This window comes from Lepidochelys olivacea, assembly GCF_965140295.1.
Source record: "Lepidochelys olivacea isolate rLepOli2 genome assembly, chromosome: 3".
In the NCBI taxonomy this organism is placed as follows: Eukaryota; Metazoa; Chordata; order Testudines; family Cheloniidae; genus Lepidochelys; species Lepidochelys olivacea.
In genome coordinates, this window is record NC_140413.1 from 115495213 (window position 1) to 115518959 (window position 23747).

A 23747-nucleotide genomic window follows, 5' to 3' on the forward strand; every position below is an offset into this window, starting at 1 on the left:
ACTTTTGTTTCTCTGGTACTTCAGTGCTAAATTCTACTACTAGTTGAAATTTCTGCAACAGCTTCAGGAAATTTAAAAGATGGAAGGTTTAGCTGACTGATTTAAATATGAAACTGAATAATACAAGTATATTGTATGTTATTTTATTTTATTTTACTCTGCCCCAAAATTTCAATGGTCAATATACCTCATGTATTTGAATTGACTAGTCAAATCTCCATTGTTGATGTTTAAGGCTACATTTTAGTCATGGGTATTTTTAGTAAAAGCCATGGACAAGTCATGGGCAGTAAACAAAAATTCATGGCCCATGACCTGTCCATGACTTGTACTATGTACCCCTAATTAAAACATGGGTGTTCTGGGGCAGGGAGGGGGCCCAGGGGCACTGCGGGTACTCTGGGGCAGGAGGCCGGGGGTGCTATGGGCACTTTGTGGGGAGGACCCATGGCACTCATGCAAGGAGACAGGTCTGGTGCTGGGGAAGAGGGGCGGGCAGCAGCGCACAGTCCAGGACCCCCGTTGCTGCTGGGTGGGGGTTGGTGGGGCTGGCAGGTTTCCTACCCAGCTCTGCACCTCCATGGAAGCAATGACACATCCCTTGGCTCCTCGGTGGAAGCGCGGCCAAGGGGCTACACATTCTGGCCGTACCCCAAGTGCCAGCTCCGCAGATCCCATTGGCCAGGAACTGCGGCCAATGGGATCTGAGGAGGCGGTGCCTGTGGGTGGAGGCAGCGCATAGAGCTAGGAGCTGAGGGAGGGCCATGTCACCGCTTCTGGGGAGTCCCCCTGAGGTAAGCGCTTCCCAGAGCCCATGCCCTGAGCCCCCTCCCACATCCAAACTCCTGTGGATGCTAGGGGGGAGTGGGACGAGAGAGGTGGTCAGTGCGACTGGCTGGAGGGGCCACCCGAGCTGGTCAGGCAGCCCTTCGGCCAGCCATACCAGCCGCTGCAGAAGTCCCAGAAAGTCATGGAATCTGTGACAGACTCACAGCCTTTTTGATGTTGTCTTGGAGATGGAGAACAGCTAGTTTTGGCATGTTGGCAAGGATCAGTTGGTGCTCTTTTGATCGTGGAAGGTGTGAGAGTGGTTTTCATTTTGGGTACATAGGGATTGGTTGGGGTGTAGGGTTTTTTGAGAGGGCTTTTTGCACTGGCGAGGAATGCACCACCTCCCTTCTGCTAATGAGGGTCATATGTGACAAAATCTTGAGGGAAGGGCTTGAACTCCTAGATCACCTCCCAAAAGTCCCTTCCCCAACAGCTGACATGGCAATAACATTGTTGACATTTTAAATTATCATTGATCTTCAGAGCTAACCCCCTACCTTCCCTGAACTAATGCTAAAAATCAATCTCTGAGCTCCTGTTTCAGGCTGTCTGTAGACCCAGGAAGATACCACTGCATCAGTCAGATTCAGTTCACATTCAGAAGTTTTTCTTCTCAATCATAAGTGCTAGAATCTTAAATTATTTCTTAAATGCAAAGTTAGATTCTCCTGCACAATTTTGTGGCAAGACTGTCGGTTCTTCAGTAAATCCTATGCAGCAGACTAACAAAATATATGATCCCAGATACCTGCTTCTCTCACAAAGGTGCTTTGGTGATGGAATGATTTATTAAAGTTAATATTAATATCTTTTAAAAAAGAACAGTGCTATGTAAGTGTCTAGTACTTATATTTCCCCAAATCCATATGTATATAAAAAGGAATTTGAATGTGAAACTATTTCTAGAAGAGGTGAATATTTTTTTATTATGTGAAAGAAGAGAAGGAATGATACTATGAGCTTGAAAATTATAATACATTTCATCCTTATCCTTCTCTTTTTTCCCCTCCACCCCACCCCTTGCCAATACAGCTTTTACAGAAGAATGGACAGATATCCAACATTAATGGTATAGTGGAAGAGCAAGTGGAGCTGAACCTCCAGCCAGGGGAGCTAAATGGACAGCAGAGAGAAGCAGTTGTAACAGATGGTAAGTAAAAGTCTACAGTGAATAGACTAGGTTACAGAGCATTGAGGATAGCTTGACGGACTGGGAAGTTGAAATAAGAATCTACTGGCCATTTCCTATGGAGCACTGCGTTCTGGTTTTGTATCACCAGTATTTTTAGGGCACACTGTCATGAGAGCTTTGCCTTCACCTGATAACAAATCCCATTACAAATGGAATCCGTGCAAATTTTCCAAGCATCATGTTTCAAGAGTGTTTTTTCTCCACTTCCACAAAGAGCATTCTAATCAATCCTTGCAGTTGCACTGCCTCTGACTGCCTGTCCCACAGTACCCGGAACAGTTCTTGACTCAGTGGATTGAGGTAAATGGAGCAAAATATTCTGGGAGATTAAGGGGTTCAACTTTCATAACCTGGTAAAAATCACAGCCATTTCTACAACCTACTCTCACAGATCGGACAATCTGGTAAAATGCAAGCTAGCACATCTGAAAGCATGTTTGCTTATTATGTTCATTAGCTGGCTAAGTTGTAGTCGAGGGGGGAGCTACAACATATATATCATATGTGTTCCTATGATTCTTAAGGGGGCTTTTCAGTCTTGTTCAGCCAGCACAATTGAAAAAACACACTTTTTGCCTGTCAAGACAGGCCTTGAGAGAGTGCAGGTTCTAATTTCCAACATGGTATTATTTAATAACCCAAAGAGGCTCATAGGACACGGCTGTGTTTCCAAGTGCCCTGAGTTACTGCATTTACTGCATTTTATTAAAGTTGCAATGTTGATTTGCACATGACTGCATTACATTGAGGCCTGATACAACTGTGTCTGAAAGCCTGTACATGTAGGACTGGGCTTTTTCTCACAGGATTTCTGTCAGTTGCCACCTGGTTAAAAAGAAGGATGCAGTGCCAAAATATCTTGGGCTATGTCTACACTGCACTGCAGTGTGGACTACAGCGGTGTGAATTCCAGGGCGCACCAAAGTGCTGGGTGCTAACTGCCCCGTGTGGATGCGCTGGGGCAAACTAAATGGTATCCAGTTTGTGTTAACACAGGCATCATGTAAACAAGCCCTTAGTAGCTCTAAAGAAGTCCTCATATCAGGGCATAGTAGATCAGATTTTTTCCACTCAACTGGAAGAAGCACTGTCAGTTTGCTTCTCTTGAAGCTAGAAGTTTTTGCTGCCTGGGCATACATGCTCCTTTCATGGGAGGGAAACTCCTGCATGCTTACCCATCAGTTCCATTAATAGCAAGAGGCTTTTCCAAAGTGAGGAGAGGCAAGAGTGTGACAGTCTGTTAGACCCCTTTTGACTCTAGGAATATTCTTCAGGCTGCAGGTAATAGTGGACACTCATCAGATTAATGATGTAGCCACAAAGGAGCTCTCTCTCAGTTAGGGCACCTCATCCCAATCTGTCCTGTGGCACTTCCTTCTGAACACCTGGTTACTGAGGAGTGTAAGCTCTAGAGGCAAGATTTCAGTATACAGTATCTGACTTGTGTCTGCTTGCATCTTGGAGGAAGTCTGCTTTGGGTATTTCAGCCATAAGGGGAAAGACTTTATGGTATGGTATACTCAAGGCCATGTATATTCCTTTAACCATATCTAGGCTTGGCAGAATTTTATTTTTATTTTTTCTAATTTTGATGATAAATATCAACTTTCATTGTTAAGATTTTTCACATTGTTTAACAATTTTTATTTTTAATGTTTGTTTCATTTTTAAACTTTATTTTTACCGTTGCTGGAAATTAAGGCGGGATAAGGTTGGGATTAGGGCTAGGGCAGCACTGAGAAGAGGGCTGGAGACAGCTTCTTGCACAGCCAAGGGGCCTGAGACACCAAGGTGCAAGGTGTGGGGAAGGCTGCGGTCCTGGACCAGCAGAGCAGAGACCACTTGCCAGGACTGCAGAGAGGAGGAAGAGTACTTTTTACAATATTCTTCTCATCCCCAATACACTCCTCCCAGCGATGTATTATCACCTAGGCCAACAAATTTATAATAGCAGCCAGAGGCGCCAACTTCCCCAGGCACCGGTGGGTGCTCGCGCGCCTCCCTGCCACCCCGCCCCCGCCCCAACTCCGCCCCCTCCCTGCCCCAATTGGTCCCCTTCCTCAAATCCCCACCCCAGCCCCACCTCCTCCCCTGAGCACGTGGCGACTCCCCTCTTCCCCCCTCCCTCCCAGCCACGTGAAGCTGTTTTACGCACAAGCACTGGCAGGGAGCAGGGAGAAGCAGGACCTGGCAGCACGCTCAGAGGAGGAGGCGGATTTGGAGCAGAGGTGAGCTGGGGCGGGTGGGGCGGGGAGCTGCCGGTGGGTGCTCTGCGCCCACCAATTTTTCTCCGTGGATGCTCCAGCTCCGGAGCACCCATGGAGTCGGCGTCTATGGACGCCATGATTCTACCAATCATAGCATGTAATGAAACCACCAATGACAGCGCAAATTTGTAAAAAAACTAAAAACAAGTTCATATGGGGGCAGCAATTATTTCAGGGCCTAGGGGCAGCAAAATCATTAATCCGCCACTGTCTCCTCCCACTTTTGCTTGACAAGGGGCTTGTCTACCCCTGGCACTTTACATACAGCTCTGCAACTTTCTGGCTCAGGCGTGTGAAAAAACACAGCCCTGAGCGCTGCAAGTTTCAGCGCTGTAAAGTGCCAGTGGAGACAGTTCACCAGTGCTGGGAGCTGTGCTCCCATGTAGCTGGTGGCTATTCCCCTCGTGGGGGTGGGAGAACTCTCTCCCAGCACTGGTGCTGACTCCACAGCAGCGCTTTAATGTTCCTAGTGAAGGCATACCCTAACATTTACCTGGGCCAGTCTCAATGTAATCTTTAAAACAAACAACCAAACAAAAAAAGGCCTTTGTTTGCTTAACATTTTGCTTTGTTTGCTTAACATGTGCACACATGAAGACTAACCCTGCTGGTAGTGACTTTGACACCCAAAGTGAGCGAGTTGATACTCAGTTGAATTCTCTCCAAAGGGGTCATCCACTTGATCTGGCTAGCCGTTTTCAAATTTCTGTCTCTTCAGCAGGTTGTCATGTCAATCACAGAAGCTCCCGAAGATTACACTCTGAAGTATACTAAACTTTTAGGAACTCTACCTTGTTGCTGTCCCTGGACACCAACTTTCAGGGCACTCGTGCCTCTGATACACCAACATCATAAGGAGATAACAAATGACTTTCTTTACTGTTATAATTAAGGCTATTGATTAATCGCAATTAACTCATGTGATTAACTCTAAAGAATTAATTGTGATTAAAAAAATTAATGGTGATTAATCGCAGTTTTAATTACACTGGTAAAAAATAGAATACTAACTGAAATTTATTAATTATTTTTGGAAGTTTTTCTACATTTTCAAATATATTAATTTAAATTACAACACAATACAAAGTGTACAGTGCTCAATTTATATTATAATTTTAATTACAAATATTTGCACTGTAAAAATAATAAACAAAAGAAACAGTATTTTTCAATTCACCTCATACAAATACCATAATGCAATATCTTTTTGTCGTGAAAGTGCAACTTACAAATGTAGATTTTTTTTATTACATAACTGCACTCAAAAACAAAAGAATGTAAAACAGTGGTAGGCAACCAGCGGCCAGCACGCGGCCCATCAGGGTAATCTGCTGGTGGGCCACGAGACAGTTTGTTTACATTAACCGTCTGCAGGCACGGCCACCCACAACTCCCAGTGGCTGCGGTTTGCCATTCCTGGTCAATCTACATGCAGCCACAGGCCACAATTTGCCCACCACTGATGTAAACTTTAGAGCCTACAAGTGCACTCAGTCCTACTTCTTATTCAGCCAATCACTAAGACAAACAAGTTTGTTTACATTTAGGGGAGATAATAGTGCCAGCTTCTTATTTACAATGTCACCTGAAAGTAAGAACAGGCATTCACACAGAACTTTTGTAGCAGGCATTGCAAGGTATTTACGTGTCAGATATGCTAAACAGTCGTACACCCCTTCATGCTTCGGCTGCCATTCCAGAGGACATGCTTCCATGCGGATGATGCTAGTTAAAAAAATAATGCATAGTTAAATTTTGACTGAGCTCCTTGGGGGAGAATGGTATGTCTCCTGCTCTGTTTTACCAGCATTCTGCCATGTATTTCATATTATAGCAATCTCGGATGATGACCCAGCACCTGTTGTTCGTTTTAAGAACACTTTCACTGCAGATTTGACAAAATGCAAAGAAGGTACCAATTTGAGATTTCTAAAGATAGCTACAGCAGTCGACCCAAGATTTAAGAATCTGAAGTGCCTTCCAAAATCTGAGCGAGACGAGGCATGGAGCATGTTTTCAGAAGTCTTAAAAGAGCAACATCCGATGCAGAAACTACAGAACCCGAACTATTGAAAAAGAAAATCAACCTTCTGCTGGTGGCATCTGACTCAGATGATGAAAGTGAACATGTGTCAGTCTGCACAGCTTTGGATAGTCATCGAGCAGGACCTGTCATCAGCGTGGATGCATGTCCTCCAGAATGGTGGTTGAAGATGAAGCCACATATGAATCTTTAGCACATCTGGCACATAAATATCTTACAACACCGGTTACAAGAGTGCCATGAGAATATCTGTTCTTACTTTCAGGTGACATTGTAAACAAGAAGAGGGCAGCATTATCTCCTGCAAATGTAAATAAAATTGTTTGTCCTAGTGACTGCTGAACAGGAAGTAGGACTGAGTGGACTTGTAGGTTCTAAAGTTTTACATTGTTTATTTAATGCAGTTATTTTTTGTACATAATTCTACATTTGTAAATTCAACTTTCATGATACAGAGATTGCAGTACTTGTATGAGGTGAATTCAAAAATACTATTGCTTTTGTTTTTTACAGCACAAATATTTGTAATCAAAAATAAATATAAAGTGAGTACTGTACACTTTGTATTCTGTGTTGTAATTGAAATCAATATATTTGAAATTGGAGAAAACACCCAAAATATTTAAATAAATGGTATTCTATTACTGTTTAACAGTGTGATTATTCATAATTGATTTTTTTAATTGTGATTAATTTTTTTAAACGCTTGACAGCCCTAGTAATAATCAGTGGGACCACAACTGAAGGTCTTATCATGGCTCTCATTCTGAAGTGGGATTAGTAAAGTTAGTAATCTCGAATCATAAATAGCTTCATTGTCTCTGCCTTGTGCTTTTACAAAGAGCTAATACTTGCTTTCAGTCTCTGAGCATGAGTCTGGGCCCATATATATGTGTTCTGTTACATGTTCTGGGACAAAAGTTCTAAACTCTCTCACCACTTAGCCTTTAGCTGTTGTTCACAGGGTGTCTTTACGTTAGAGGCTAAAATTGGAAAGTTTGTGTGTCTAGGCACAACCCTGGAGGCTTATTCAGTTCTGGGTTTATAGGAGGTACTGTCTTTCTCCTTCTGTCTGCATATAGAAAGAAGGATGTGTATTAAGGCAATACATTTGGAGACAAATAGTCATTGTTCGTAAGTAACCATTTCCTCCGTTCTACATAAAATTTATGAAAGCAAGGATGAATTGTTTAACAGTTTGTAGATTGAAGAGGTCTCAAACCTTGGTGCTGATTATATGTAACCAGACATGCACCAAAGGTCTGTTATGCCATTCTCAGTACCGGGCATGTTACCCTTATTAAAGGTAATCTACATACTTATTTTGGAAATGAAGGGAGTATGTCATGTAGTAGTTGTTGTCCAGGAGAATGGTGAGGTTTGAACCATGCTTAACATACTGTTTGCATTGCAAATTTGCTTTTGCATGGTGTTTGTGGATGGTTTCATGAGTTGCTAGTTACTGTATGTCTCAATGTATTTTGACGGATAATATACATTCATTTATGAGCAATGTTTCTCAAATGCTTATGTGTAAATACAATAGATTCTGAAGGTGACAATAATTAGGATATAGTATCCTGTAGGCCAGGGAATGCTAGGCTTTCATTTTCTGCTTAATGAATTTGATTTGAAGGTTAATAAATTCATTTTGTTTCCGTATCATTGCCAGTATGATTATGACTATCACTGTTCTTAATGTCATGTAACATCAGTTTGTCACATAACATCATGACAAAGAGATAGAAAAGCAACTTTATTTAACAACAAACAGGCAGCCTGGCTGCAATAACTATGTCTGGCAGCACTGGATCAAAACAAATGTAAACAAAAAAACAGTCAATCTACTGTCAGGCACTGTGAAGAGAGGAAATGCGCTGTATTTTGGTTTCTGTTCTCCTAGTCCTAGCTATAGTCTAACTGTAGAATGGGGAGGAAAAAATGAGACAATGTTGAGGCTGTTCTGTGATGTGCCACTGTAAGTGAATCTGCCTGTGTGTATGAGGAGCACCATACTGAGGTACTTGAGGATGGTACATCGTCTGCATGAGTTATCTCACAGAGCTCCTGTAATCTCATGGTCTCCCTACAAATATCTATTGCCTCATCTCTCTGTCATGATTCCCCTTATGGCTCAGAGATCTGTTCCCCTTATGGCTCGGAGATCTTATCTCTGTATCAGCCCTGAAGGCTTATAAGCAGCATTATCCTCTTTGAATTTGTCTCTTCAGCTCCATTTAATATGCTGATCAGTGTTCTCATTTCCTTTTGCAATTCCACTGAGATGACATCCAAGTTTCTGTGCTGGTTCACCCTTATTTTGCCAAGTGCTCTTCCCCTTTAGATACTGGACTGCTGCTCACTTATCTGGCCTGTGATGGACCAACATTTCTGGGTTCCTTCTCCTAGTACTGGTGGGGTCTGAAAAGGAAAAAGAAAGCAAAAGATTGAAAGAAATATTAATGCGTGTTGCATTGCTTTTTCAGCAGTATACTTCTTTTTCCTTCCAAAGGAGTCTTAACGGTTGCAATTCTCAGTCTCTGAGGATACTCTATACAGCCCCTTTTTTGAAAAATGAAGCAGCAATATCAAAATGCTGTCTCTTAACCAGTGTTTTTTGTTTTATTTTAGGTTGCAGAGTAGCAGCCATGTTAGTCTGTATCTGCAAAAAGAACAGGAGGACTTGTGGCACCTTGGAGACTAACACATTTATTTGAGCATTAGCTTTGTGGGCTACAGCCCACTTCATTGGATGCATAGAATGGAACATATAGTAAGAAGATAGATATATACATACAGAGAACATGAAAAAGTGGAGTAAGAGGCTAATTAATTAAGATGAGCTATTATCAGCAGGAGAAAAAGTTTTTTTTCCCTCATCTTAATTAATTAGCCTCTTACTCCACTTTTTCATGTTCTCTGTATGTATGTATATATCTTCTCACTATATGTTCCATTCAATGCATCCGATGAAGTGGGCTGTAGCCCACGAAAGCTTGTGCTCAAATAAATTTGTTAGTCTCTAAGGTCCCACAAGTCCTCCTGTTTTATTTTAGAAGTTTAGAATGGGCTGTGGGTCAGTGCAAATAGTCTGTGATAAGCTTACTTCTTGAAGGTATCAAGACCCACATAAACACCCAATAGAGGCCATCTGAAAAATGTTTCTTCTAAAGCTGTGTCTATGCTGCACACCTCTTGTGGCGTTGTGTAGGGTATGTGTAGCTACATGCCTTATTGAAAAGTAGGCTGCATCCTCACTGTTGTGTGTAGCTACGCATCCAGTGGCGGATTTAGAGTTAGTGGGGCCCTGTGCTCAACTTCATTTTTGGGGCCCCCCCTGGGGTCAAGAAAAAGAACATTCTTCTTTCCCCATCCCTGCTTTTCATTCTTTTTTCTCTTCATGCTCCTCCTATATTATAAGTAATAGGAAGTAAATGAAAATAAAGTGAAGCACCTTGATTGTTTCTGTAGTCTAACTTTTTTTTCACAGACCACTTGAATATTGCTAAGGGTCTCTTAATGATCTTTCCAAACATTGTTTGCACCATTAGCTAAGAATTGTAAAGTGCTTTGGATAAGAGCGCTTTATAAAAAAAACGTTAAAAAAAAACATTGGGGTGTGGGGTCTGGCCAGGAGTTAGGATGCGGGAGGAGACTCAGGGTTGGGGTCTGGGAGGACGTTAGGGTGCAGGAGTGGGTTGGGGGTTGGGGTGCAGGGTCTGGCCAGCAGGGGTCCTGGCAGCCAGCAGGAGCCCGGGGTGCTGGGCTGCCCAGCCCTGGGGCCGCCTGTAGTTGGGGGGCTCTGTGCCAGGGCAATGTGTGTTTCATTGTAAATCTGCCTCTGTACGCATCAGTGAAAGGCTCTGGTAGGTGGGAGGAAGAAGGTAAAGACTCCTGCAACAGGGAGCTTCTGGAGCCTTTCCTTGCCATAGGGAAGGACTCCTGCAGTCGGAAGTTGCTGGTTCTGGCAGGTCTCTGTTGCAAGAGTCTTTCCCTGCAGTGGAGAAAGACTCTGAAAGCTTCAAGTGGCAGGGAAATTCTCCAGCACCTGGGAGGCAGTGGACCACTAAACTGATAAAAATACCAACATAGGGCAGGGAGGCACTGCTTGGGCATGTAGAGAGTGCATACCCTCAGGGTTCAAGAGTGTCTTTACTCCCCTAAGCAGTGCCTCACTGTCTAAACTGCTATTTATACCTGTGCTAAGGGAGCCTAGCCATGTATGTATGCTACATACCACTGAAAGGAGCGTGCAGTGTAGACGTACACCAAGGGTTTCAGTGAGGGAAGGGAAGGCTCCAACAATTTAAATGGTGGTACATGCTGATTTCTCCTGGATGATGACCCAGGAGAACCTTGTTTGGATAGGTGCAGGGAGCTTAAATGGAGGTGAGGGAAAAGCAGTATTACACCTTTAATTTAATTGTAAAATTAAGGCTGGCTGATAAAGAGATAGTGGGAGTTGACTTTTGAAATCTGGGGGAATATTAGGGCTCAGATTATTATCAATGGCAGATTTCCAGCCCTGAATGTGTTGACTTGCAGTAGGTGCTATGGACAGATCCAAGCTTTCCCCCCTCTAACTGTCAAGTGAGCCATCACAATAAATATCACTCACTTTCATATGTGCAATAGAATGCAGTATGACAGTTTTTATGCCTGCTAAATAAGTGCTTTAGTCTGAGTGTCCAGCAGTAGTGGGTGGACAAATTAAAAGACAGAAATAGCAGTTTGATGCCTAACTCCTATGGAAAGCTTGATAGGAGTTAGGCATCTAATTGCCATTTCTGTCTTTCTTCCTCCCGCTCCCCCCTCCCCCACCATAATTTACAAGCTGCGGTCTGATGCTGATGTTGCTCAGTACAATAAATATCTGGCATTGCAATTTCCACTACCGTGTCTCTTTTTGTTTTTTGCTAACACACACCACACAACTGGAAGAAAAGATTTTTTTGTTAAAGATTCTGTACCCTGACCCTTGAATTAAAGTTCTCTGAATCCATTAGGTAGCCCTGCAGCAAAACCATGAAAGACAAAACTGGAATTTCTTTATATTTTTAAAGTGAAAAACAAGAAAAAAGATCTGCCAACATACAAACAAACAAGGCTTTGTACAGCAAAGAAAGGGAAAAGTTGGCACAAACACAAAGGGTTATAGGGCAGGGATGAATTTCTATTGTGGGTCTGCATCTGTGGCCTCTTCACTGTTAAAAAAGAGTAGGAGTACTTGTGGCACCTTAGAGACTAACCAATTTATTTGAGCATAAGCTCAAATAAAAAAGAGTGTATTTTTTAACCTTGGGGGTAATTAACCCATGTGAGTTATCCCAATGAAGACCAGACACTTTAGTTTTTCCAAGGATTGAGGTCAACCCCAGGTGTGAGGGCACAGTGCTGAACTTGCCTAGTTTACCTCACAGCCTTGTCTTCGCTATGTTTTTACCTCAGGATAGCTCTCATGCATTAGTTGCCCCAAGATAAAAAATACATATTTTTTAGCAGCAAAGACGAGGCCTGTGACAGCTACCTGAGGTTCTGTCCTTTTTTTGTTATATATTTTGGCAACACTTGCACAGTGTTCTGACTCTGAATGCAGAAGTCTCCAAGTGGTGTTTAGTCTGGGAAAAACTGTATCACCACTGCAAAAAAAAAAAAAAATGTTTTAGTTTTAAGATAAACCTTTTAATTGACCTGACAAGATTTTGTTCATGGATGCTCAGTCATGACAAATTCATAGTTAACCCCATGTTTTTTAAAAAACAAACAAACATGCAGCACAATGGCATGTATTTAATATCAGTAATTGATTTTCTTTGGAATATGTATCATGCTGTGGAAGAAGGCTTATTCCAAATATTTAATAGGAATAAGTTAAACTTCAGAGTTTGGTACAAGACAGTAGTAACCACAAACTGCAAGAAATCCAATGTACACAACCTTATGGCAGGCACATCTGTGGACTCTAGGAGCCCTTCAGAGATGGCTTCATTTGGCTATATATTTTACTTTCCCAGAAATAGTGAGATTATTTTTTCTTTTTTAAAAAGTACAACATATTTAATACTCTGGACCTGTAAAACTTTTGTTTTTTAAATAGTTTTCCTTCCCCAAGCTACAATACTTTAATGTATTTCGGAGTGGGAATGTATAGGGAGAGGTTATGGTATTTTGGACAAGGATAATCTGCACAATTTATTCTATGAAGCTAAAACTATACCCACCTTTAAGCATAATTTGGCACAGAGCCAGGACTTGTTTTTAATGTTCTTTTAAAAGAGCTTGTAACCAAAGAATAATTTACAAAGTTGATGGGTGAGGAAGGCTAGCAAACATGCTGTGTTTTCGTTTGAAAGCTAAGGCCTTTCTGTTCCCTTCCTGTGCAAAGGAATGCAGAGGAAAACAAAGGAATGAAAATGAAAAACCTTTGTAGCTCCGTTAGTACAGTCCCAGTATCTGTGCAATATCTCCCTCTGGTATGCAAAACTAGCAGAGGTGGGAGTGGAGCCTATCCTGTTCCCCAGTGACTGGCATCTTTAGCAGCAACTGGAGTCAGTCTCTGTGTGTTCAGGCTCTGCCTCCAAGGAGGGATATTTGTGTGGGGGTGTTCAGCCTAGTTTACTTCTTTATCCATCTCCCCACCCCCACCCCCATTGATGTTCCACTAACAACAACTGCAATCTGTGTCTATAGCAAGCAAACTTTCTGGATCTATGTCTCTTTACAGGCCATTGAAAGGAGGTTGCAGTATTGCCAACTCCAAGCATTCAAAATTAATGATCTAGGCCCGGGGTGGCCAATCTGAGCCTGAGAAGGAGCCAGAATTTACCAATGTACCTTGCCAAAGAGCCACAGTAATATGTCAGCAGCCCCCAATCAGCTCACACCCCCACCCCCCGCTCCCAGTGCCTCCTGCCCACCTGCAGCCTCCCCGCACCTCCCGCTGTTTTGTGGCATGCAGGAGGCTCGGAGGGGGAGGAGCGAGGGCACAGCAGGCTTGGGGAGGGAGGGGAAGGGGTGGAGTGGGGGCAGGGCCTGGGGCAGAGCCAGGGGTTGAGCAGTGAGCGCCCCCCGGCACATTGGAAAGCTGGCGCCTGTAGCTCCAGCCTCGGAGTCGGTGCCTAGACAAGGAGCCGCATATTAACCTCTAAAGAGCCGCATGTGGCTCCAGAGCCCGGATCTAGGCCCCAAAAGTCTTGACATTAGTTTAAAAATCGCAAGATTTTTAATAATCAGTTTGGGTGTTCTTTTTATTGGCCTTCTGGGTTTGGAGCCTTTAGGTTACATTTGAGCCATATTTTCAAGCTTATCTCTACAGCCACAAGGGCTAAAAACATACTTTTTATTTTTAAATGAAAGCTGAGATTCTCAGATAGTCAACATGACTTAAAAAGCTGGGGCTTTATAAAAAGCACTAAAAGCTTTATGAAAAGCACTTTATGGGAGTTGTCAAAAGCTGAGGTGTGGTAGAACCACAACTTTAATGGTAAAATATAGATAGATTATGGCTTGCTCTATATGGCCCTTTCAACAGAATTTAAGAACTGTTCTTAAAAATGGTCTAAGCATATTTGTAGGCAAACAGCACTCCAAGCCTGATTTGTCTAGCCAGTGTTGGTGGGAGGACAGACTGGGTCATCACAAGCTTACTTTAGCCAAGATCCTAGACTAGGCCACCACAGTTCTTCTAACACAACTGGCTCCTACTCTCATTGCTTGGCCAAACTGTGCTGGTATCTATCCCCAGGCCTATCACTCTTCTGTCCAGGTCTGTGAATACTAATTTGGTCTCTATCCCTGCAAGTCCATGCAGGCAGATTTCTCCACTAACACAGAGACCCTGCAGCAGGGCAGCTTGCAAAATCAGGGCCTTGGATAGCAGATATTTATAGAACAATAAGGGAAGGACAAACAAATCTTAAGGCATCTAAATAAGAAAATTATAGTGAAGAGATGCAAAAATAATACCTGGAGGAAAAAATGGTCTCCAGTTAAACTGCTCACATGTAATACATTGTACTGATCATATAAAGCACAGGGTTTTGCTTGACACCATTTGCTTTTCTCAATTAAACAGTGTAATAACAAACTCAGACAAAATTGTAGTGTCAAATGTAAAGTAGGACTTGTCCGTATTTCCATATGTTTTAAATTTATCCTGTATAGCAGAGCTCTGAAGAAAGATATACAGAGTGAAATCCTGACCTCACTGAAGTCAATGGCAAAACTCTCGTTGGGTCCGAGATTTTGCCCAATGCATTTTATTTGCTGTATATGATGCCTACATACCTTACTAATTTAAATTTAAATTTTTACATATATAGATAAGCATTAATTTTAGTTGGACAGAATGTTTATAATCCCGTATATCCATGGAGCAAATTGCTCTTTATATTTTAATAAAAAAGATAATATTGGATAAAAAAGGGGTTTTAAAAGGACAGTGTTCTCTTTATAGATTAATGCTAGTACATTAAGAAAAACAATATCTTTTTGAGATCTTGTTACAAAAAAAAAGATACTTAGAATCCTTAAAGGTAGGGTTTAAAATTACCGTATCTTCCGTAAACTAATTACGAGAGATTTAAGTGCTGTGTTTCTGTCCTTTCTTGTAGTGAATGTATGAAAATTTCAGTCTGGTTTTCATTTTGTCAGCTGTCGCCAACATAACATGTGCACACATTTCTATCATAAACGGTATCATTGATAGCCCTGTAAAATAATTATCCCTAAATTTTAAGTGCCTTTACTTTTAAGGGTCAAATTTTCTGCTTCTGTGTGGTCTGGTGCTTGTCTTTCCTTGTTGTTCTGTTGGAATATATATAGAGAGAGCACCATATTTGCTTGCTATTCTATCAAAATTATGTTTAGGGAAAATGTATTTTTAATTTTTTTAACTTTATTCACTACTGGCTAAATGTCCATAACTTATTTTCTGAAGTTGTTCTAAAGGCAAATCTGTGTGCCATGTGCTTGTCTATTCTGGATTATGAAGGGAAAAAAATGAAGCATCTCTTCCATTTTTCAGCCTCTCGGTTGGCTAAACTTCTCTTGTGTGTATATTTATCTCATTCTTCATAGTTCGAGTCAGTGGACTTTGTATTGGGCAACTTGGCTACATATGGATATTTTTAGTATGTGTGAAGAATCTGTACAATGAATGGAATATTTCCATGGGTTCCCTGTATCTGAATGGTTCTGGAAGGTGACGTATCGGTTCAGCTCATATTTTTACAATACCATGCAATAATTTTCATCTATCAGTAAAATTATCCATCAGATTTTAAACAACAAAACTTGTTAAAGTAAACTCCTAACACAATATTTTTAGAGGAAACAAGGCACTATGTACATTAAGCCTTTTATGATCAAAACACTTACCATACGTTTACATAAACTATAAATTAATCTTAAAATATAGGGTTCACTTTCTTGTATTTCCAGCAATGGGGTCTCCTCAGCAATACAAGTTGTATGAACATGTTACGTTGAAGAAAAGAGACTAAACGTGAAAGCCAGAAGGAATGTCCATAAATTCACCAAGGAAAGAGAAATAAAATACACCCATTAAGACTTGTTTACAATAAACTGCTACTGAAGTAATTAAGGACTTTAAAAAACAATTTTATTTAATTCTTAAATTGGTTTAAAACTAATTATATCATTTAGATCATTCCTGCAAATTTACCTGTACAAGTTAAACCAATGTAAATCAAGTTTAAACTGATATAAGTATCAAGCCACACAACTGAAAAGATTTAACTAAATGGTTTAAAAATCACACTTTTAGTTAAATCAGTACAATTTTGTGTCTAGACAAGACTCTTGGCTGAATGTCCATAACTAATTTTCTGAAGTTGTCCTAAAATGTCTGAAGTTTTCCTAAAGGCATATCTATGTTTCCACATGTGTTTACTGTGATTGTCTGTTTCACGTGGATCTGTGTTGTATTTGGCTCCCTCATTTTATAATCATCGTCATGTCATCGTCCGTAGATGGCAAAAACTCGGTGATTCAGTGAAGCCATTACCTACACTGACAAGATGGATTCTCCTGTCAATGTAAGTAATCCACATCCCTGAGAGGCAGTGGTAGGTTGATGGAAGAATTCTGCTGTTGACCTGCTGCTATCTACACTGGGGGGTTAGGTCGGTATAGCTACATTTCCAGAGGTATGGATTTTTCTCACCCGTGAGAGATGTAGTTGTACCGATGTAAATTACCTAGTGTAGGCGAGGCCACAGGATCATTTATTCCCAAACTAGAGGTTGTCTAGATATAACTATCAGGGAAAAAAAATCACATGACCTAACCAATATAATTATATCAATACAAAAACTGTGTATAGATCAGGCCTTAATCCAAAATAAATGTAATAGATTTTCACCAAAACAACAAAATTGTAAAATAAAACTGATTTAGTAATTTTGGTGACAGTTTGCGTGTAGAGACAAGTTCTTGGGAAACATTTTTCACACATTGTATTCCAGTGGCTTTCCAGACTACTCTACCCCTTTTAGGAGCCTGATTTGCCCCCAGATTTCACCTGACTTAAAAACTACTTGCTTATAAAATCAAATATAAAAATACAAAAGTGTCACAGTACACTATTACTGAAAAATTGCTTATGTTTTCATTTTTACCATATGATTATAAAATAAATCAATTGGAATATAAATATTACACTTACATTTCACTATATTGTACTTACTATTTACTATAGAAAAATAGTATTATAAACAAGTCATTGTATGAAATTTTAGTTTGTATTGACTTCACTAGTTCTTTTTATGTAGCCTGTTGTAAAACTAAGCAAATATCTAGATGGCTTGATATATCTCCTGGAAGACCTCTGCATACCCCCAGGAGTACATCTACCCCTGGTTGAGAACGACTGTTCTACTTAAACATTCCTTGATTTAAAAATATTTTAAAAATTGTACTCAGGAAGGCCTCAATGCTGTTTGTGTTTATGGTTTTAAAATCCTCTAAAGGCAATGATTTACCACAAATCTTGTTCAATTAATGTAATAGGGGGTCATCTGTATTGTATGCTGATGCTTTGTTTTTATTCTGGATCTTTTGGGGTTTTTTTATCTTGATTGATAGAGTCTCTTCATTGTAAACCCAGACACAGTAACTAATCAGATGAACTCCACAGCTTGTCCCTGATTACTTTTGAGAGAATAGATCAAAGTAGACTATCTCTAAATTGAGTTCTTTGACAGTCAGCCATGTTCTGTTTCCCATGGCTTTACAAACATAAAAACAAATTAAACAAGCTTTTAACCATTTTCATAAGGGCTACTTTACAACTATGTTTTTTTCCATTGTCTGACTACTAGTACATGTTCTATCCTCTTTACTCTACCTCTTCCTCCTTTATAAAAGAGTAATTATCAGCAAATCCCATCAACTGCCTTGCATTCCTTTAATTATTAAATGGATTGTAAAGAATGCAAAGTTGTGTGAGTTTGCCTAGCTCCATGATGAAGCACTAAGTATTTGGGGAGATTAATATTTTGCTCCCAAATACAGCAACTGTCCATTTCACATGGATCTATATTGTATTTGGCTCTTTCATTTTATAATTATCTGCCATAGACGGTAAGAACTGTATGTTTTTTGTTAGAGTTTACTTTAAATGGATAGGTTCATCCTGAGGTTGGGTAATCTCTACACCTCACGTGATGGAGGGAAAAATTACCTTAAACTTTAAAGTATGTCATAAAAATTAAAGGTTTCAGAGTAACAGCTGTGTTAGTCTGTATTCGCAAAAAGAAAAGGAGTACTTGTGGCACCTTAGAGACTAACCAATTTATTTGAGCATGAGCTTTCGTGAGCTACAGCTCACTTCATCGGATGCAGCATCCGATGAAGTGAGCTGTAGCTCACGAAAGCTCATGCTCAAATAAATTGGTTAGTCTCTAAGGTGCCACAAGTACTCTTTTTCTTTTTATAAAAATTAAAACTGAAGTAAGATGTAATGAAATCAGAGATCATATAACTGTTCAGGCACTAGAGCTCATGGTTCTAGAAGCAAAACATTTCTAAAGGCCTGGTTTTTTTTGTAGATACTAAGCACTAGCAACTTGCATTTATTTCATTTGGAGTTGTGGATGCACAGAAACTCTGAAAACCAGGCATTTAAAAGATATGAAATTTATGACACTAGAATGCATGATGAACAACAGACTGGAACTTCCTCTCAGAACCAAAATAGCTATAGGAGACCAAATTGGTCAGCCTTTTCCTTGCTGGAAACTGGCAGCATGAAAATTGTATTTGAGCAGTTTGACTTATAAATCCTGCAAATTCCCGTATAATTTCTACTCTTCTGCTTGTGCTAGTGGTGTTCCATTATTTGGACCTAATTAGGCTCTTACTGAAGTCAACAGAAATAGGATTGGGCCTACTTAGTAATAAAATTTGTATTACAGGGGAAACAAACATAATCCAAAAATGTCCAGAGAATTGCTCTTTGGAAGGGAGGAAGAGGAGTGGGGTTATGAAAGGTACTGAGAGGAAATAAAAAAACCCTACACAAAGTGAAAACTATTGCTACTAATGGCAGCATCTTAAAAACAGCTGCATAGCCAACTATTAGGAAGCCAGTTTTGCAAGTAAAAAACTACATTTCTGAAATGTTGATCATCAGCATAGCATGCCTGCCCTCTCTCCACTATGTAGAGGGTTCTCTATGTGACCTGAGGCATATGTAAACAGAAGGGGTGGAGGCAGGGCCCTAGCAATACTTTCAAATGTCCCTCAATGTGAAGAACATCACTCATTTTCTTAAAGTTCCCTACATTCCACACAAATTTGATGTCCCCTTGCTTTTATTGTTGCAAATTATTTAAAATGAGAAATAAAGAACCATGAAACGGAGGTTATAGGTAGGAAAGTTCTTTCGAGTAAATGAATGAATCCCACAGGTGTTACAAGGTTCCTGCTGGATTATTTTTTCCTGTCCTTTATTTTTGGACCTTTTTTGCACAGGGAGTTTACATTTAGGTCATGGCATCTTGAGAGGTTTGGGCTCCAGGCTGTATTAATTTTTCTTATTGCCCCATGTATCTTCAGGGTTTTCCATGGCCAGCTGAGAGTTTCTGGAAGGGAGGACATAGAGGGTAGGGTGCAGTTAAGGGTAGAGGGTGTTTGGTGCTGGAGGTTAGAGCTACCGTGGCGACAGAAGGCCTCTGCATGGATGACCCTGGCTTCTCATGGATCACCAGGATCCATATAGATCCCAGGAAAATCATCAGGTTTGGGGGTGCAAAGATTTCTGCAGGTGGGAAGGGGAGTAAGGGCAATGCCCATCTACCCTTCTTGACAGGACAATTTGGGGTAAATTTTACATTTTGTGTAGAGATTTCCAAGTAAAAAGTCTCCTCTGTGCCTTTTAACCACATGAGAGGGGAGAAAACAGCTTCATAGATACTAGATATACAAAACTATTTTTCTAATATACTTAACAGTAAGATACACTTGGCTTTTAAAGAGGACTTGGGTGGACAGGGGGAAAGATCAGGGGTCTGACTGTTTTTGTGTTCAAGATACTTGAGAAAGGTTTTCTAAAATATATTTCTTCTGCTGAGAAAATGGGTAACAGACTTTATAGCAAATCTGTAGTAGATATGTCCTGTCTAGCAGTCTTTTTCCCAGATACCTAGGAAGGCAGGTTGTAGTGAGGAAACCAGCCTGAAAGTGAAGGGAGTGTTTTGGGGTTATTTTTTCCCTTTGCACCATTTTTCTTTAAATTGAGAAGTTATTCTTAAATAACCCAATTCAAAATAGTGTCCACATTTTAACTGCTGCCTTGATATTTGGGCTGGAGAGAGAGGACTAGAGGAAACACAATGTGTAGCAGACTTCTGGAACTCCCTCACACTTTTTTTAAAAAAGGGTTCTCTGACATAAAGATTTAAAAGTAGTAAAATATGGGAACAAAATAGTTAAGGTGTATCTCAGCAGCCTTTATTTAAACAATTCCCAGGTCTCCACATGAGGGGCCGGGCTGCTTGCCAACAACAGGAACTGGAGTGGGCAAGGGGAGGGGTTTTCCTTAAAATGAACCACATGGTCTGCCCACCCGAGTCAGTTGCTTCTAGTCCTAAAGCGAGCAGCTGAGAACCAAAAGGACCACAAAGGGCTGTCTGTCAAGTAAGAGGGACTGCTGCCACAACGCCACTTCAGTTTGCTTTTCCTCACAGGCAGGGGAGGAAGGATTTAGTGCGCTCTTGTTAGCCACAAGAGACTGTTTTGCTGTGTCACTCTTGATTATTATACTGACGCTTCACAGGACAGAAATAAGGGAGCATCATACTCTGAGGAGAAAATTTATTGTCATCAGAGTTGTTTTAAAAATGCTGGGGACCATAACGATTACAGGTAGGAAGAAGTGGTGTTGCTAAACTGTACGTGTTGACTATATTGGTGGTTGGCTTTCTTTGTGTTTGTGGCATCCAGGTCATTTTATGCTGCAGATTTGTTTTACTGCCTACAGGGATGACTCAGAGACTAGGATGTGGCAGAGAGTGTCCTGTGCACACAGGAGTGCTCGTTTAACTTTCACAAACATTGTTTTATTTCTTCAAACTTTCCTGGGGGAGGGGGTGCAGAAGGGGGACTCACTTTAAAGAAGTTGGCTTAAACATTTGATCCGAATAAGAACCGTTGCCAAGTTTAGAGTATGTATGTTGGAATTTCTTGTCACTTTTAATAGGACATGTGATACAGAATTTGTAATACAAGAACAATTAATAAGCTCCTGGGTTTCAGAGAAATAATGACTTTTTATTATGCTGGAGTAGCAGAAAATAAACCAGCTGCTGAATTAAGGGATAAGTAAGTGCAAAAGAAAAACTATGAATCAAGAGATAATGTAATACAAAATTATTATCCTTCAGACTCAAATTAGTTAAATGGAATTGAAACAGATGTATGGAAGGGGATGTAATTTAGACCCTACAAAAACATTAATGCATCTTTGTTGCTTGATAGTGTTTAATTTAAAAAAGTAAAATAAAAATTGGTGTTTGAGAGTAGCTTACAAAAAAGAAACATACATTAATTTCACTATAAATTTGCAAAAAGAAAAGGAGGACTTGTGGCACCTTAAAGACTAACCAATTTATTTGAGCATAAGCTTTCGTGAGCTACAGCTCACTTCATCGGATGCATTCCTGTACGAGTTTTTTCAGGAAGTTGATAGATTTCCACTCCATACAGCTAAATTCAGTGCCTTGCATAATGACAGGTTTCAGAGTAGCAGCCCTGTTAGTCTGTATGAGTACTTCATCGGACGCTGTCGCTCACGAAAGTTTATGCTCAAATAAATTGGTTAGTCTCTAAGGTGCCACAAGTCCTCCTTTTCTTTTTGCGAATACGGACTAACACGGCTGTTACTGTGAAAACTATAAATTTGAGTTCAATCACTAGAGGTTTTCCGTGTGTATGTAGCTTAGTACTTCATAGTAACATTAAGGGTTTCTTAGAAGGGCATTCTAATGTACTTCTTGCAACCTTGAACTCTTAAGGATTTAATGAACTTGTTAAAACTTTGTTTTACATTGAATTTTATTATGAATGACCAGTTTTGTTATATCAGCTGTTTTTCCATACATCATGTAGATTACACAGTTTTGAAAAAGTCTGTTGTGTTTGATGTGTTCCCTCAGGCATTTGTTTTCCAGAAAACATGGATGTTTAGATTTTATATGTTTTATGCAGTCTAGTATTTGTTCCACATTCATACAGTTAAGTGCAGTATAACGACTTTTAAAAAATAAACTCTTTTAAAAACTCCATAATTTCATTTTTTTTAAACTTCTGGAGATCAAATGATCACCATGCATTTCACTTTGTTAATTAACAAAGTACATTCCTTGTTCAATTGTTTGTCTTTGTGACAGTAATAGCTATTGAAAATGAAGTGTTTGACTAAAAATAGTGTGAAGAATGGAACTGTTACTCCCTATCCCTTAAACAATTTGTATTTTAAACTAGGAGATCAACATTTTTGTGGGTGTGTCAGGAAAATACTACAAATTGTTTTGACTTTAATGAAAGGTACTACAGTTTAAAAACTCTGGGGATTTTGAAAACACCTCTTCACAGAGTTGTTTGTGCAGATAGTCCCATCTTCCTGTGAAAATTAAAGTGATGAGAAGTTTAGCCAGAGTATGAACAAAACAAAATCTTATTACTTCCTGTAGACTTACTTGTTTGCTGTCTCTATGGATTTTACCTTCAGTTGATGATAAACATTTCTTTAGTAATCTGTTCAGCTTCATTTTTCCTATTTTAACTGTTGGAACAATTATTCATTCACCCTCATGGCATTTACTTGAGCTAGTAAATGGACATGACAAATACCTGAGTCCTGGCTTTTCATGTTTGAATTTTTATCAATGGTACAGCATTTCTACTGAGGATAAAACCTCCAAAAGTCTAGCTGTGGGAGAATTTGAGCCTGGGGGAGGATGGTATGTGGTCTGTAACAGCTGGCGGGGGTTGGAGGAAAGAAGGGGGGTTCTGTGGCCCAACCTTTACTTGACGTTGTTGTTTACAATGGGGTTTTCATTAAACTAGATGCTTAATGAGCTTATTGCATGCTGAGTCTATCCTCAAGGGCTCTTTTCTTTTATTGATAGTAATTAAAGGCTAATTTATATATTTATTTTTGAGGAAACCTTTTTATAGGGTCACAAGAATGATGAAAGAAAGAAAAAGATAATGAACTACCAAACTGACTTGGGTAAATTGTAGAATGATTGCATTTGAACTACATTTTGCAAGCATTTGAACTTGCTCATAGGCCCAGTTACCATCTGAATGTAGAGGTCTACACTTTTTTTTTTTATAAGCAGGAATATGAGCTAACATTTGTGTAAATTAATGTAGACCCGTGTGAATCTCTTGTGCAGTTTGCAAGTAATGCTAAAATTTATCCTTCATTAAGATGTCCTGAGAAGGAGAACTTTCAATCTGGTTCTCATTGTGAATTGGCATTATTCATTGTTACATTTCAGAAACATCCTGATTTACATTTATAACAACACTCTAAGTAAATACTATGATATATAACTTTAACTCTTGTTTGTCCTCAATTCATCAGGTTTGTTTGTTTTTTCAAATATCCGAGTAGAAGTGTTACAACTAAATGTCATATTGGGGAAACTAAGAATGTTTTAAAAACAAAACAAAAAAAACCTCTGAACATGACGAGAATAGCCAAGCTTAAAACCCAGATGTCATAATTATTTGTAGCATGTTGGTTTGGTTAACATGCATAGTAGCTGGGCTGACTTGAAAGCAGAATGGTTGTAAGAAATTCATTTAGCGAAGAATCTCTAAATTCACTAACAATTTTTCAGTTACTTACTGTGCTTAAAGAGCATCAGAACAACTTAAA

General features: G+C 39.9%; 1 protein-coding gene across 2 annotated transcripts in view; it reads left to right on the forward strand.

The window, feature by feature from the left end:
• AKAP12 (A-kinase anchoring protein 12) overlaps positions 1-23747 on the forward strand; it is a 132703-nt gene that overhangs the window by 75239 nt on the left and 33717 nt on the right. The window contains exon 2 of one of the 2 annotated variants that reach the window (XM_084623714.1): positions 1864-1981. In XM_084623714.1, coding sequence (XP_084479840.1) covers positions 1864-1981 — 118 coding nt within the window. Of the gene's footprint in view, positions 1-1863; positions 1982-20447; positions 20723-23747 lie in introns of those variants that run through there. The other variant, XM_084623715.1, reaches the window with a different exon arrangement.